The sequence below is a fragment of the Microtus ochrogaster genome, chromosome 5 (assembly GCF_000317375.1).
Source record: "Microtus ochrogaster isolate Prairie Vole_2 chromosome 5, MicOch1.0, whole genome shotgun sequence".
NCBI lineage: Eukaryota > Metazoa > Chordata > Mammalia > Rodentia > Cricetidae > Microtus > Microtus ochrogaster.
Genome location: NC_022012.1, coordinates 38,072,709 through 38,089,641, shown reverse-complemented (window position 1 = coordinate 38,089,641; position 16,933 = coordinate 38,072,709). Strand labels below are relative to the sequence as shown.

Here is a 16,933-nt window from a genome sequence, read left to right as displayed (position 1 = left end):
CTCTGTAGACCAGGCTGGTCTCGAACTCACAGAGATCCGCCTGCCTCTGCCTCCCGAGTGCTGGGATTAAAGGTGTGCGCCACCACTGCCCGGCTTCAAAAATATTTTAGAAAAAGCATACATTTAATCTGTTTAAACTTTTTTAAAAAAAAAAAACAAACAAAAAACACAAGGTTTCTTTATGTAGCCCTGCTGCCTGAAACTCTCTTTGTAGACCAGGCTGTCCTTGAACTCACAGAGATCTGCCTGCCTCTGCCTTCTGAGCTTAAATGTGTGCATCACATGAGGGCAGATGCCTATGGAGTGTAGAAGAGGGGGTAGAGCCCTTGGAGCTGGAGTTACATGGGGGTTATGAGCCATCTGATGCCAGTACTCTAAACTGAACTCTTTCAATGGAAGAGTGGAAAGTGCTCTTAAGTGTTGAGCTATCTCTCTGGTCCTAATGTGAATAATGTGTTGCTAATTTCCAATTCTTTCTTTTTAGGTTCATTCATTTATTATCTGTATGTGAAGTTTGTGTGTTTTCCTGAATGCATGTATGTGTATCCTGTGCATGCCTGCTGCCTGTAGAGTTTAGAAGAGGGCTTCAGACCCTCTGAGACAGAAGTTATAGATGGGTGTTAACCATAACGTGACTGGGAACTGAACCTGGGTTCTCTCTTGTAAGAGCAGCAATTTCTCTTTACCCCTGAACCATCTTTATCTCTAGTTCTCCTATGTTGTGAATGTTTTATTTAGAAGTTGTACTTGGCTTGGATTTTTTTTTTCTTTTTTCTTTCTTTCTTTCTTTCTTTTTTTTTTTTTTTTGGTTTTTGGAGACAAGGTTTCTCTGTGTAGCCTTTGCTGTTCTGGAACTCTCTCTGTAGACCAAACTGGCTTCAAATTTAGAGATCTACCTGTCTCTGTCTCCCAAGTGCTAGGATTAAAGGCGTGTTCCACTACTGCCTGGCTTTTCTGGTCTTTTGAGACAGGGTCTCACTCTGTAGCCATGACTGTTCTGGAACTTGCTGTGTATGTCAGGCTGACCTCAAACTCACAGAGATTTGCCTGCCTCTGGGATTAAAGGCATTAGTCACCAGGCCTGTCTTGGCTCCTGTCTTTGAAGGTGTGAATGCTATTGTGGAAATTGGTCTATTCTTGCTTTACCTACTGTGTCTTACCTCTTTCTTGGTTTTTGTAGACTGTGGGACTGGGATGGTTCAGGTGGTAGGAATAATGTTACTGGCTTCTGGGATTCAGCAAAGGGCAATCGATGTGCCTTTCCTGTTTTTTTATTTTGACGCACAAACTGGTAAACTCCTAAGTACATACAAACTCAGTAATGTGCCCCAAGTCAAGCAGAGGCTAAAAGACAGGTTTTGGTATGCTACTTAAATTGGAATGCAGCAGCATAGAAATATGGGTGTGGGTGTGATTTTTGTTGTTGTTTTATTTGAGACAGGATCTAGTTATATAGCCTAAGATGGCCTTGAACGCTTGATCTTAAGTCTAAGCAATTTCAAATTGTGTACCACCTCCCCTGACTTGCTGTTGCAGCTTTCTGAGTCACTGGAACTGCATGCAGGTTTATGCCATTGTTCCTAGCTACCATTATGTCTTCCTCTCCATTCTGCTGGTCGAGTCGTATGGAAATGGGAGGAGAATATATACATTGGCTGCCTCCTTCATTGGCGGTTCAGAGGCCCTTTCACCCACATTTTATGAGATAGATTTTATCTCTTCGTAGGTAAGAAAGAATATTGAAGGTCAGACGTTAAGTTTTTTCAAGGTAAATGACTGAGGCTGAATTTGTATGTCTGACTGGTACAATCTTACAAATATTAAAATATGATTTAATCTTTTAAATGTTAATTGAAAACTTAAATTTAGTCTTTGTCATATCTCATAAGCAATTTTCTGACTAGCCCATAAATCTCTGAATCACACCTGGTGCCTTGGTGGCTGCACTTCAGTCTAATTGCCCTTCGTATACTTCATAGTCCTCAGGGGATCCCAACTCATTGGACCTTAGGACTGCTGAGGTGGATGCTTTGTTGGCCACTCTCCTGCTGATTCTACAAACTGGACTCTTTCTGTGATTCCAGCTCTTAGCATGAGTAACACCTCATAGAAGCTTGTCTGTTGTTTTAAAGCAGTCATCCCGCACTTTGCTATATTACCCTACTTTCTCTGCAGAGACTCCTACATACTTCCTTTGTTGTTTTCCTCTCTCCCTCCCTTCCTTCCTCCCTCTCCCTCTCTTTTTCCCGATAACCCCTGTCAGATTCAGGGACCTTTTCTTTTCATTTCATTTCCCAGCGTATGACATGTTTGTTGAGAAAACTAAGCAGGCTTAGTTTAACTACTTCCATATCTACATATTTGTTGCTTTCTAAACCCATTCTGATCCCCTTTTTCTCGTTTTAGGAGGTGTCTGTTTAGATGGTGTGATCCTCCTGACCTTCATTTCAAGTTTCATTTCCTATTTTTTTTTCTTTTGCCAGGAATTTATTGCACTCTTTTTCTCCCTATTCTCAATGTGAAACATGTTCAGCTCTGTCTGTAATTAAAAACCTGGGCTGGGGAGTGGCTCAGTTAGTAGTACTTGTCTAGTGTGGATCAAGATCCAGGTTCTATCCCCAGCACTACATAAGAAAGTAAACAGAGAATGGTGTTGTAGCGTGAATTCTAATTGGTCGTAATAATAAAAACTTGTGGTCAGATATTAGGAGGTGAAAACTGAAAGATCAAAGAAGCAGAGCAACCAGCCACTAGTTCTACGATATCCTCATTGAATGCCTTGAGAGTCTGTCTCCTCCTGCTTTATTGTCCTCTCCCTACCCAGCCAGATCCCTTCCTGTCTCTCCACCTCCCTAGTGTTGGGATTAAGGATGTGTGACTCTCAAATGCTGGGATTAAAGGTGTGTGCCATCACTGCCTAGCGTCTATGGCTAACTAGTGACTAGCTCTGCCCTCAGATCTTCAGGCAAGCTTTACTTGTTACAGCACAAACAAAATATCACCACATGATGTCACATATCTGTAATAGTGGCTAGCCTGCGATGAGACCTTGTCTTAATAAACAAAAAGTCTTTAATCACAAGGCTTTGTGGTCTTTGTTGAGTCTTTTTCTTGAATTGTCACATTTAAAAAATACATATTTGTAGCATATGCTAAGTTCCTAATTGCTTAGTGTCAGTCTTCTGTCTACTCAAGATGCACTGTATGCATCTTGCTACCATTTAATAAATTTATTTTTATAAAGTATATTCTGAGTCATAGCATTAAAGTACATTGAGATTTGAATGTGACACAAATTGGGAACTATTTGTTTTACTAATATAAAATTTTATCTATCCAGCTTGAATATAATGGTTTTCTAAAAATAAAATGGTTTTCTTCGTTAAGTTGTTCCTTTCTTAGTACTTCCTAGAATAAGTAGTTTCCTAAAATAATGTTAAATTATGTATGCATAAAGTATTTTTGATGGTATATTTGCTAGACTTACAGAGGGGCTATTTTTTAACAGTGTACCAGAAATGATCTGCTGAGAATAAAAATATAGAGTTTTAAAGCCTATGTATATTGCCTTTTCACTTGAGTCTATAACGATTGTCTGTTAAATTGGAATTTTGTAACTTTTTCCTTGTTTGTTTTGCTTTATGGAATCAGAGTCCTCATGTAGCCCTGGCTGGCATGGATATACTTGTTTCTGCCTCTGAATATTGGCATTATATGGGGAGTATTATAGGTGTGTGCCATCATACCTGGCAGCTGGGATCTAATTTAAGGAAACATGCCTAAGCCTGTGTCTCACCATATGATATTCTTCATGAAGAGACTTGAAAATAATATAATTCAAGTAGGAAGGATAGATAGCCAGGATATATTTATTGAATGAATAATTTAGACACCACAAAAGAGTTTATAACATGTTTTGGGGACACAGGAAGGTCTATCTGCAAGTGGTCTGCCAGTAATCTTTCTTTTTTCTTTTTTTACTTACTTACTTTTTTTTTTTTTTTTTTTTTTTTTTTGGTTTTTTCGAGACAGGGTTTCTCTGTGGTTTTGGAGCCTGTCCTGGAACTAGCTCTGTAGACCAGGCTGGTCTCGAACTCACAGAGATCCGCCTGCCTCTGCCTCCCGAGTGCTGGGATTAAAGGCGTGCGCCACCATCGCCCGGCTACTTATTTACTTTTAATTTATATGCATTGACATTTTGCCTGCAGGTACATCTATGAGAGAGTGTCAGATCTTGGAGTTGCAGTGTTGAGTTGCATGTGGGAGCTGGGATTTGAACCTGTGTTCTCTGAGGGAAGAGCAGTCAATGCCCATAACCACTGAGCCATCTCTCCACCCAATCTGCTAGTAATTTTAAACTATGCCCTTGCCTAGTGCTTTCTTTTCTTCCCTTCTCTTTCATCCCTTATTTCCCCTCTTCCACTTTCCTAGACTGGCCTTGAACTCTTGCTCCACCTACCTCTACTTCCTGAGTGCTGAGTTTTTAAGAATGTGCCACTACACCCAGCTAATTCAGATATTTATTTAAAATTTTCTTTCTACTGTTTTATAGTAATGACATCCTGTGGTTAGTTCTCTGTACTGATTGTGGTTTGTTTTGTTGTTTTAGTGGCAACAGGGATTTAGGTTAACCAGATATATAGATCTTGTTGGGTGAATATTCATCTTTCCTACGTTTTCTGGACTACCACATTTGGAGACAGTATGGGACATTATCATTCCTTCTGGTCCAGAAAGCTTTGTGGAGCCTGCTATCTTTGTGCACATCTGAAGTCCCCACCACTTTCATTTCTGGCTTTTTGTTTGTTTTGTAATTCAGGCAGGCCTTGAGCTTGAGGTAATCCTCCAACAGACTCCTGAGCTCTGGAATTATGGACATACTCTACCATATTTATCTTAACTCTCTGTTTCTAACCAAAGACACTGACAGTTAACAAGGTTAGACACAGAGTGTTTATCTAGGCCAGCAGTTCTCAACCAATGGGTCCTGACCCTTTTGGGGTCACATATCAGATATTTACATTATGGTTCATAATAGTAGCAAAATTACAGTTATGAAGTAGCAACAAAATAATTTTATGGTTGGGGGTCACCACAACATGAGTATTAAAGGTTGTCAGCAATAGGGAAGGTTGAGAACCACCGCTCTAGGTAGGCAGTGAGAAATTTTGAGGTCAAGTTCTGAAAGATGAATCAAGCTTTAAGAACTGAGTCTGATGTTTAAGGCAGTTTCAGACTTTAAAATTGCCAGTTTCAGACTTTAAAATTGCCAGCCAAGTGTCATTCATAAAAACATAGGAAAGGGGCTCTGGGAAACAGTTGGGTTGATTCCTACAAGGCCTGAGGTTTTTTTTTGTTTTTTTTTTTGTTTTTTTTTTTTTGCTTTTTGATTGGGGTTCCACTATGTAGTTTTGGAGCCTGTCCTGGTACCCACTCTGTGTAGCCCAGGCTGGCCTTGAACTCACAGAGATCCACCTGCTTCTGCCTCCCGAGTGCTGGGATTAAAGGTGTGTGCCACCACTGCCTGGCAAGATCTGAGTTTTAGGCATAAGAATGGAACAGAGATAGGTTGGTTAATAAAGGGAAGGAAGCCCAGCCTTCAATCTGTTATTCTGTATTGAATTAAGATGGTCTAGGATTCCTGATGTTGGTAGTCTGGCTATCTGCTAGAAGTAAAAGTAATCCTTTTTGAATAGTGGTATCACAATTAAATTGTTTATAATTTTTATACAGCGATCAACATTTAAAAGAAAACCAAGCCGGGCGGTGGTGGCGCACGCCTTTAATCCCAGCACTTGGGAGGCAGAGGCAGTCGGATCTCTGTGAGTTCGAGACCAGTCTGGTCTACAAGAGCTAGTTCCAGGACAGGAACCAAAACCACAGAGAAACCCTGTCTCGAAAAACAAAAACAAAAACAAAAACAAAAAAACAAACCCAAACTAGGTATATTAAAAGATGCAACTGAAAACCAATAGGTGACATGGATTTTAGAAACACAAAGGATATAGAAATTGTCAGTCAAGGACTTAAAATATACCTATTTTTCATCTGTAACGAAAATAAAAACTAAATTGGCAAGTTTTTTGTGTGTATACCTAAACCGTGTACATACTAGACAAATGTTCCACCACTGAACTATGTCCCCAGCACTAAATTGATAATTTTTAAAAAAAAAATTTAAGATTTATTTATTTATTATATATACAATGTTCTGCCTGCATGTGTCCCTGCAGGCCAGAAGTTGGCACCAGATCTTATTACAGGTGGTTGTGAGTCACCATGTGGTTGCTGGGAATTGAACTCAGGACCCCTAGAAGAATAATCAGCGCTCTTAACCGCTGAGCCATCTCTCCAGCCCTAAATTGATAATATTTATAAGAATCGTGAAATGATAAAGAATTCTAGAACTGAAGGAAACTGATTATTAAATGTCAGTAGTATTACTGGCGAGATGGCGCAGTGTAGCTAAAGGCATTGATGTCAAGCCTGATGACTTGAGTTCCAAAGTTTGGATCTCTGAGACCCACATGATGAAAGTTGTTCTCTCGTCTCTGTACACGTGCAGTGACATACATATGCCTCTCAACCACCAATGTGATAAAAAAAATTTAAGACAGCAAGTAGATTTAGGAGCATAAATAAGCTGAAAAAATGTTTAGTGAGGTAGAATGTAAGAGGAAAATTCCCTACTGAGGTGTTGGGACAAAAAGATGGTCGGTCTGTAGCTCTAAATATCCATAATTAAATTCTAGAAGAGGTCTGACAAAGAATAATGGCGGAGAAAAGTTTTTAACAAGCTGTTTGAGAAGTCTCCAAACTAATAAAACCCACCAAACTACAAATTAAGGAAACTATCAGCATTAAGCAGAAAAAATACGAAGCCAACACTAGCTACTAAGTTATAATGTAACACTGCTGAAAGCTGTTGTGGGATGCTGTTTATTGTTAAGGAAATGTGCACAGACATCTGTTCATCCCAAATAGGAGAATGACAAAAGTCCAACGTGGTAAGCCACTGAATTGGTATGTGTTTAATTTTATGTGTGTGAGTGCCCATATGTATGTCTGTGCACCACTTGTGTGTTTAGTGCCCATGGAAGTCAGAATAGGGCACACACTGGAACTGAAGTTACAATTGTGAGCTGCCATGTGGATGCTAGGAGTCTAAAGGGAGATTCTTTAGAAGAGCAACCGGTGCTCTTAACCATTGAGCCATCTCTCCAGCCCCAAACCAATACATTTTATTGAGGTCATTTATAGGAGTGTGGGTGAAGGATTACTTACAGGAGCAGGAATGACTCAGAAAGTGTCACCAAAGCTCACCCCAGCATGGGTGCTAGCTCACAGAATCTGGGAACCTGCAGACAGCTCAGCAGATTGGAGAATGTTCTTTCTAAGTGGCTCGATTGGTTGGTCTCCGCTTTATTTGGGCGGCTCAATTCATCTGAGTGTCTCTTTTTTTTTTTTTTTTTTTAAGACAGGGTTTCTCTGTGGTTTTTGGAGCCTGTCCTGGAACTAGCTCTTGTAGACCAGGCTGGTCTCGAACTCACAGAGATCCGCCTACCTCTGCCTCCCGAGTGCTGGGATTAAAGGTGTGCGCCACCACCGCCCAGCCATCTGAGTGTCTCTTGACAGTCATTACAGTTTATATATGATGGGGAGGAGTGACCTAGTATAGCTGGTCAGTTTCAGAGACTTCCTAAAACATTTGAGTTTATTTCTTGCATTTACTGACTTTTTTGTTGTTCTGGGGTTTTATTGTTTGTTTTTGTATTTTAGTTAATAACTCAGAAAAGCCTAAATTTGAAATATTCCTGTCTTTGCCATGGTTACTTAGCCTGCCATTCATTTTAAATGGCAATTAAAATGTTTTAAATTATTATAAAGTACTTTCTGGTTGGGTTTTTGCTTATTTACTATTGTTAAAAAGCTGAAACAAACACACACACACAAGGCCTTGTTATGTAATCCTGACTGGCCACATTTGCCTATGCCTGCAGGGATTGAAGGTGTGCACCACCATGCCTAACCAAGGGTTGCTGTTAATATACCCATCTGTAATCCAGTTTACTGGATTAATATTATTTTTTATATTGTTTATATAGTTTAATACTTTTATTAATTCTTGGAGATTTTTTTTTCATGGGCAGTTATATATCATCCATAAGATACATTTGCTTTTTCTTTAATTGTTTTTGTTTTCTGTTTTTAGAAACAGGGTTTCTCTATAGCACTGGCTGTCCTGTAACTTGCTCTGTACACCAGGCTGGCCTCAAACTCAGAGATCCACCTGCCTCTGCCTCCTGGGTGCTGGGATTAAAGTGTACTACCATCCTCAGTTCATTGTGTACAAATTTTTAACCTGACGGTGTCACTGACCTGTTTCCAAGTTGATTGTGTCAGTTTAGGTTGTTCTAGGCAGTGTTTGAATGTGCCTTTTGCTCCATTTTCTTGCCATTGGTTGATGTGGTCAATTTGTTATTTGTCTAATTGTGATTGTAGGGTTTTCAGTCTAGAATGAATAATGAGGTTGGGCACCATCTTGTGTCTTTTATTATTGATGCCGTCTTTTGTGAGGATCTGATTAAGTCTTGACAACTTGTGTATTGGATTATCTTTCTTAGTGACTTGTAGGCGTTATTTATGTATCCTGAATATATTTGTTTGGCTATATGCTCTGGATAGATATATGGTACAGGTGTCTCCTGACTCGTTAATGTTGCTTTTGACTGTTGTCTTGGTTTTGCTTTTATTTTTTATTGTTTAGATCATGTCTTCCTATGGAGCCCAGACTGCCTTGAGCTCACGAGTCTCCTCCACCAGCTCTAGGTGCTGGATTTACAGACTTGTACTACCATACTCCATCTTTCTATGATATCTTGTTAAACAGAAGTTATTTCTTGTATCTTTTTCTTTGCCTTGCTTCACTTTTGAAGTAGTAGAATTAAAAAAAAATTACTGTATGGTTTGTGGTTTCCATGGTTCTGTTTAAGGAAAGCCTTTCTTTATTATGAAGTCATGCAGTTAGCGTTTGTATAATATAAAGCTCTCTCTCTATATAAAGACGACTTAACCTTCCACATTTAGGTCTGTAATCCACAGAGAATGTATGCATGGGCTCGGTGATGGTTTAGTTCTTATTTTTCTTTTTTATCCCATTATGGATGCTCAGTTATTCTTTTTGTTTGTTTGTTTGTTTGTTTTTTGAGACAGGGCTTCTCTGTAGCTTTGGAGCCTGTCCTAGAACTAGCTCTTGTAGACCAGACTGGCTTTGAACTCAGAGAGAGATCCCTATGTCTCTGCCTTCTGAGTGCTGAGATTAAAGGCTTGTACCACTAGCACCCAGTTTTTGTTTGTTTGTTTTGGAGAAATGCCACTTCCTTGACACAAGGGCAAGATCTGTGTTTGTGTGATCTGTGATCTGTTTCTGGACTTTTTGTCTAGTAGTGTCTTTTCCGAAACAGGAATTATTGATGTAAATAGCACAAATTTGACAATAGGAATAAATACAAATTAGTAGTTTTTGTAAGAAATAGATGATGAACCATTTAGAAATAAGGATTGTTATATTGGATTCTTGGTCAAGAGTTAAGAGCTGAGTGTGGGGCTGGAGAGATGGCTCAGCGGTTAAGAGCATTGCCCGCTCTTCCAAAGGTCCTGAGTTCAATTCCCAGCAACCACATGGTGGCTCACAACCATCTGTAATGAGGTCTGGTGCCCTCTTCTGGCCTTCAGGCATACACACAGAAAGAATATTGTATACATGATAAACAAATAAATATTTAAAAAAAAAAGAGTTGAGTGTGGTGGCACACTCAGATAGATAATCAATTCTGGCATTGATGAAGGTAAGGAGGACAGCCCATATGAAACCTCAAAACAGCGGAAACGGCTGCAGAGATGGCTCAGCCATTAGGGGCAGTTGCTGCTCTGAAGGACCTAGTTCTGAGTCCTAGCACCTGAATATGGACTGTATTCAGTTCCAGTGGATTTGATACCTTCCTCTGGCCTCTGTGAGCACCAGACACACACAGTGTGCACAGATATACACGCAGGCAAAACACCCATGCATATAAAGTAAGGATAAAATGAAAAAACAAAGCCGGGCGATGGTGGCGCACGCCTTTAATCCCAGCACTCGGGAGGCAGAGGCAGGTGGATGTCTGTGAGTTCGAGACCAGCCTGCTCTACAGAGCTAGTGCCAGGACAGGCTCTAAAGCCACAGAGAAACCCTGTCTCGAAAAACAAAAAATAAAAAAATAAAAAATAAAAAAATAAAAAAACAAAACAAATCTCACTTAAAATTTTGGTTTTATTTTTTGAGACAGGGTTTCACTGGATAACAGTCCTGGCTGTCCTGGAACTCACTCTGTAGACCAGGCTGGCCTTGAATTCACAGAGAAGCCAGCACTTGTCTCTGCTTCTGTAGTGCTGGGATTAAAGGTGTGTGCCACCACCACCTGGCTGTAATCTCGTTTTTAAAAAGGCCTACTTAAAACACAGGAACTCAGGAAATTTGAAAGTAAGAGATGGGGAAAGAACTACCAGCAAGTCCTGAGAATTCTAAATTTACTGATAAAAGATGATATGTGTATGTAAACCAGGGCGTTTCCATTTTCTTGGGAAGACGTGGCCAAAGCCACAGAGAAACCCTGTCTCGAAAAACCAAAAAATAAAATAAAATAAAAATAAAAAGTTAGAACAACAACAAAAGATGTGGGATTAAGCATGTAACCAGAAAGACAAAATAAATAAATTAATTAATTAATTAAAAAAAAGGTTCTTACTGTGTAGACCAGGCTGGTATTAAGCTCACAAAGATTTACCTGCCCCTGTCTCCCTAGTGCTGGGATTAAAGTGTATGCCATCATGCCCTGCCTACTATATTTTATTGGGTTATGGGAGATTCCACCACCATCCCAGGTTGTGTTGTCTGTACTCTCAGTCTTTCAGAGTCTTCTATTGCTCCAGGCTCTGAGGTTGAGCTCACAGTATATGTGTATGGTAGACAGGTGCTCTGCCACTGAGCTATACCCCCCAAGTTGTCTCCCGGCCTTTGAAGAAATGGCTTGGGGCTGGAGAGATGGCTTGAGGTTAAGAGCACATACTGCTCTTGAAGAAGACCTAAGTTTGGTTCCAGCAAGATGACTCACAATTGCCTATTACTCAAGTTCCAGGGGATCTGACTCTTGTGGATTCTGTGGGTGCATATGCACACTCATACCTGTAACTTAAGTAATTCACAAAAGTGCCCCTCTGTGTAGGAGGGCCACTAGTACAGAATGAGTGCCTATGGCATTTGGTTATGGATAATTTCTTATTATCCTCATGTATCTTTCATATTTATGCAAATAGCACATATTTCACAGCTCAAAGCCTAACAAGAAAAGCTGTCCTTAAGGTCCTCTGAGTAATAGCCCTTTTTTTTCCCTTTGCAGGTGGTGCGGTTGTGTCAAAATCCAAAGCTGGCGCTCAAGAACAGCCCACCATATATCTTAGACCTGCTACCTGACACCTACCAGCATCTCCGCACTGTCTTGTCAAGATACGAGGGGAAGATGGAGACACTTGGAGAAAATGAATATTTTAGGGTGTTTATGGAAAATTTGATGAAGAAAACTAAGCAGACGATAAGCCTCTTCAAGGAGGGAAAAGAAAGAATGTATGAGGAGAATTCTCAGCCTAGGTAATGAGGAAATACTACACAAATATTAATTCAGGTCTGTGGCTGTCAGATGGTAATGTTAGAAGTAGTTGAGTTGCTTTGAATTTTATTTCAATGTGATTAGAAAGCTCACATTTGATAGACAGGGTCTTGGTAGGCATTTGGCCATTGTTGGGTCAGATAGATTTATCTATGAAAGAAAGAGTGATCTATATTCATGAAAAAGGTTGCAGGAAGTAGAGCCTTTGGATCCCAGGCGTTTGTGTGTAGATGAGAGTTAAAACAGGGTTGAGGTTAAGGAGAAAAGATGAGATTTTAGTAGAAGCTACAGCAGACTGATATATCACAAGTCAGATAAGAGCAAAGAAGATAGTGCTTGAGATTGCTTTTTGGTTTTTATTTTAATTTTTTGATACGGGCTTTCTCTGTGTATCGCTGGCTGTCCTGGAACTTACTCTGTAGATCACGAAGGCCTTAAAACTTGGAGATCTGCCTGCCTCTGCCTCCCTAGTGCCTGATTAAAGGTGTGCACCTCCATGCCCAGCACTTTTTAATTTTTAAAAATATTTTTTACACAGACATGTGTGTGTGTATGTGTACAGTGTGTAGGTAATGGTTCTTTCTCTCCCTCCACCATGTGGGTTTTGGGTGTTGAACTCAGATCGTTTGTTAGCAAGTGCCTTTACTTGCTGAACCATTCCTTCAACCTGTTTTTTGTTTCTTGTTTTTTTTTTTAAATAAAGCAAATTGAACAGAAATTTTATGTGTAAGAATAATTTTTAACTATAATAAATAGAGGCAAGTGCACACTACCTGCCTTCTCCTGCTGGTGGAGATGGAACCCAGGCCTTATGCAGGCTAGGCAGGTGCCCTAGCACCAAATGCAGTTTAGGCTATGTCACAGGCTAGCTTGGTTGTTATAAATACCTACTGGAAGAAACTAGATCCTGTCAGTTAGAAACAAATATTAACTTATCTGGAGCAGGTAATACAAATACCAGTCATTCTTTTCTGCCCTAAATGCTGAGGGTTGAACCCAGACCTTGTGAGTACTAGGCAAGTACTGTTCAGCTGAGCTATTTTCCAGCTCTCCACCAGGAGTTTGGTGGTTTGTTTTGTTTTGTTTTGTTTGTTTATTTGTTTTTTTTTTTTAATAAAAAGTGGCTTTCTCTTCTACCTGCTCTGGTTATTTTGAGACAGGGTTTTACTGTGTTTCTGAGGCTAGCCTGAAACTCTCCCTTATAGCCTAGGCTGGCCTAGAACTCACTGCGATCATTTTGTCTCAGTCCCCTGAGTTACTGGAATTGCAGGTGTCTGCTATCATGCTTTTGCTAGGGTAATTTTTTCTATTTTAAATAGACTCGTATTGTATCCCAGGCTGGCCTATATGTATCCTGAACTGGTTTTGGAAATGTATGCTTTAAAAGAGCATTCCACTGCTGTTCTCCTGGTTCAGTCTCAAGTTCTAGATGTAGTCACTTCCTCTTGAGGAGTGTCTTGAATTAGGAATATTAATTTTTCACCAGGTTATTGTGCATGATTCCCTTAGTAACCTGTGAATAGTGTCCTTGTAGTTTCCTATTCTTTTGGCTTTGTTGGTTTAGATTTTGGCAATTCCATCTTATTTAAAAATTTTTGCTTTATCATTTTTGCCTTTACTGTAGCAAATTTTTCAGATATAATATTAGTCGTTTGGTTTTGGAAAGGTTTCTAGTGACTAATTCAGTCTATAGAAACCTGCCTTACTTTTTGCTTACATACAAATGTGTTTTATTCTACTAAATGTTTAGATTTTTATAGAATTGTTAAAATGAAATCTTAAGGGCATGGGAGGTTGCTCAGTGAGTAAAAGACTCACTGAAGGTGCTGGAAGGTGATGGATGTAGAGAGAACCCAGGGTCTCACAGCCAGTCCAGTTTAAAGTTGGTGAGCTCCAAGTTCAGTGACAGGCCCTGTTTATACACATGTACACATGCACATTCATACACACACACACACACACACACGCAGAAGTGAACAGGCCTGAGCACACATGGATATAATGTGCACATATACAAATGAGACTAAGTGGTAGACACTGTCATAGCATGCACAAGGCTTTTATGTTGTTTTTTGTTTGTTTTTCAAGTACTAGGGATTAAAGTACTGCAATGTGCTTTAAAAATCAACTTGTCATTGAACAAAACGTAAAAATGTATTTGTCAGCTATTGTAAACTAGGTTCTGTCTAATTTTAGGAGGTGAAAAGAGATAGTGAAATATGATGTAATGTGTCAAGGATTTAATAGAGATATGTACAGATGACTATGAGGATGCAGTTTTGCTTATTGGATGGCATCAAAGGTGACACAGGAAATGTTGATCCGAACTAGATTTTTAAGGATGAATAGGAGAATAGTCTAGACCAGTGATTTTCAACCTGTGAGTTGCCGGTCACATATCAAATATCTTACATATCATATTTACTTTATGACTCATAACGGTAGCACAATTGCAGTTATGGAGTAGTAGTGAGATAGTTTTATGGTTGGAGGTCACCACTGTATTAAAGGTCGCAGCATTAGGAAGGTTAAGATCCACTGTTTTAGGTAGAGAAGTCAGCCTTTATTTTATTTTTTTTTTATTTTATTTTATTTTTTTTTATTTTTTTATTTTTTATTTTTTATTTATTTATTTTTTTTGACAATATGCCATTCCAGGCCTTTCTTCTAATTTATTTATTTTTTTTTAATTTATTTATTTATTGAGGATTTCTGCCTCCTCCCCGCCACCACCTCCCATTTCCCTCCCCCTCCCCTGATTAAGTCCCTCTCCCTCATCAGCTTGAAGAGCCATCAGGGTTCCCTGACCTGTGGGAAGTCCAAGGACCGCCCACCTTCATCCAGGTTTAGTGAGTTGAGCATCCAAACTGCCCAGGCCCCCCCAAAGCCAGCACGTGCAGTAGGATCAAAAACCCATTGCCATTGTTCTTGAGTTCTCAGTAGTCCTCATTGTCTGCTATGTTAGAAGTCAGCCTTTAACACAGGAGCAGAAACCTGCAGACTATGTGTTTAAGGGATGTGGGAAGTCTGGTTTGGCTAGAATTACTGGAGTTAGATGAGTGGAAGTCCAGATTGGAGTCAGGTTGTAAGGATTGGTTTTGACTCTAGAATGTCTCTTATAGATAATCAGTTGTCTAGAGTAGTTTTTTCTTTTTCATTAAAAAAATATTTTATTTATTATGTGTTGAATTAAGAGCGGCGGAGCTGCGTCCCCAGCACCCTGCCCCCTGCACGGCTAGCTTTATACCCGAAATAATTACACGGAAACTGTATTCTTTTAATTACTGCCTGACCCATTAGTTCCAGCCTCTTATTGTCTAGCTCTTACATATTGATCTAACCCATTTCTATTATTCTATGTAACCCACAAGCCGGCTTACCAGGAATGATCTTAACCTGCATCTGCCTGGAGTGGGGGAACCATGGTGACTCCTTGACTCAGCTTCTTTCTCCCAGCCTTCTGTTCTGTTTACTCCACCCACCTAAGGGTTGGCCTATCAAGGGGCCTAGGCAGTTTCTTTATTCCTTAACCAATGAAATCAACAGATTGATATATGACACTCCCACATCAATTATGTATATAGTGTTCTGCCTGTATGTCTGCCAACAGGCAAGAAGAGAGTACCAGATCTCATTACGGATGGTTGTGAGCCACTATATGGTTGCTGGGAATTGAACTCAGGACCCCTGGAAGATTAGCCAGTGCTCTTAACTGCTGAGCCATCTCTTCAGCCCCCTAAAACAGTTTCTTTTTTAAAAGATCATTAAAGTTTTTTCATATATATATTTGGGCGCTGGTATTGCTTCTGAGGTGGGCTCTTGGTATATTGTTCAGGCTACTCTAAATTCTGGGGTTCAAGTGGTTCTTCTGCTTCTCCTCCCCAAGAAACAGAAAATAGAAGCATGCCATGATACCCACTTAAGTACATTTAGAAATTTTGAAAATTTATTTTTATTTGTGTGTGCAGGTGCACATGCAAGCACACATGGTGGAGACAGACAGTCAGTGTGGGTATGCATGTGTGTAGATTGGAGAACATTTTGCTGGAGTTGGCTGTTTCCTTCCACCATGTGGGTCCCAGGGATTGAACTCAGGTCGTCAGGCAAGACAGCAAGCCATGAAGTTCCCAGGCAAGCTTCTTTTCCCCACTGAGCAGTTTTAGTAGCCCTAAGAACATTTTTGTAGTTAAGTGAAAACTGTATTTCCTATCTTCTTAGAGCATTCTGAACAGTATTTAGTGTGCTTCTTTCTTTTAATGACTGAAGGTTTATCACTGAGAACCATTATAGTACCCTGGCTAAGTAGAAAAACTCTGAAGCCAACTTGCAGGTTTTAATCTTTTCTTAGCCATTTTTTTTTTAAGCTGTGTGATTTCGGTCTTCTCATCCAGAAAATAATGCTTTCATCCTGAGTAGTTGGAAGTTCTGTTTTTGTTTTACATTTTGGAAAAGAGTCTTATATGTCCCAGGCAGGTCTTGAACTTACCACATGTTGGAGAATGGCCTCGAAATTCTCTGATGTAGGCAGAGTTTTCCTGTCTTCACCGCCTTTTCCCAAATAAACACACGGAGGCTTATATTAATTACAAATGTTCGACCAATAGCTCAGACTTACTTCTAACTAGCTTTTACAATTTAACCCATTTCTTTTAATACTCTGTACTGCCCCTAGGCTTGTGACTTTTACCTCTATCCCATTTTGTGTGTCCGGATTGTTCTGAGTCTGACTGTTGACTCCTGACTCCACCCTTCCTCATCCAGTCATTCTCAGTTTGGCTTTCCCACCTGACTTTATCCTGTTCAACTACTGACCAGTCAGCTTGTTTCTTAAACCTATCATAGCAACATATATTTACACAGTGTACAGAAGAATTATTCCACAACACTCTGATCCTATCTCCATCTCCTGAGTTCTGGAATCACAGGCATGCACTACTATGCCAAGTTTATGTGGTGCTGGGCAAGCACTCTACCAAGGAGCTACATCCTCAGCCCCAGCTTTTATGATCTTAATCAGGGTTTTTTTTTATTATGTAGTAAACATAGATTATTATACATAGATTATTATAGCAGGTTGTGTATCATTAATACACAGAACCACATGAAGCGTGTAATTTGACCTGACCAAATAAGGACTTTCATATGCATTCGCAACTACTAAATTACTGCCTTTTGTTGTTTGCTTGCTTGTTTTGAGACAGGGTCTCCTATGTAGACCAGGCTGACCT

General features: G+C 39.8%; 1 protein-coding gene across 1 annotated transcript in view; it reads left to right on the top strand.

Annotated features, from left to right (window-relative positions):
- Positions 1–16,933, top strand: part of Cbl (Cbl proto-oncogene) — an 85,938-nt gene that overhangs the window by 14,242 nt on the left and 54,763 nt on the right. Inside the window, exon 2 of the mRNA XM_005347167.3 lies at positions 11,439–11,686. Within this exon, the coding sequence (XP_005347224.1) occupies positions 11,439–11,686 (248 nt within the window). The remainder of the gene's footprint in view (positions 1–11,438; positions 11,687–16,933) is intronic.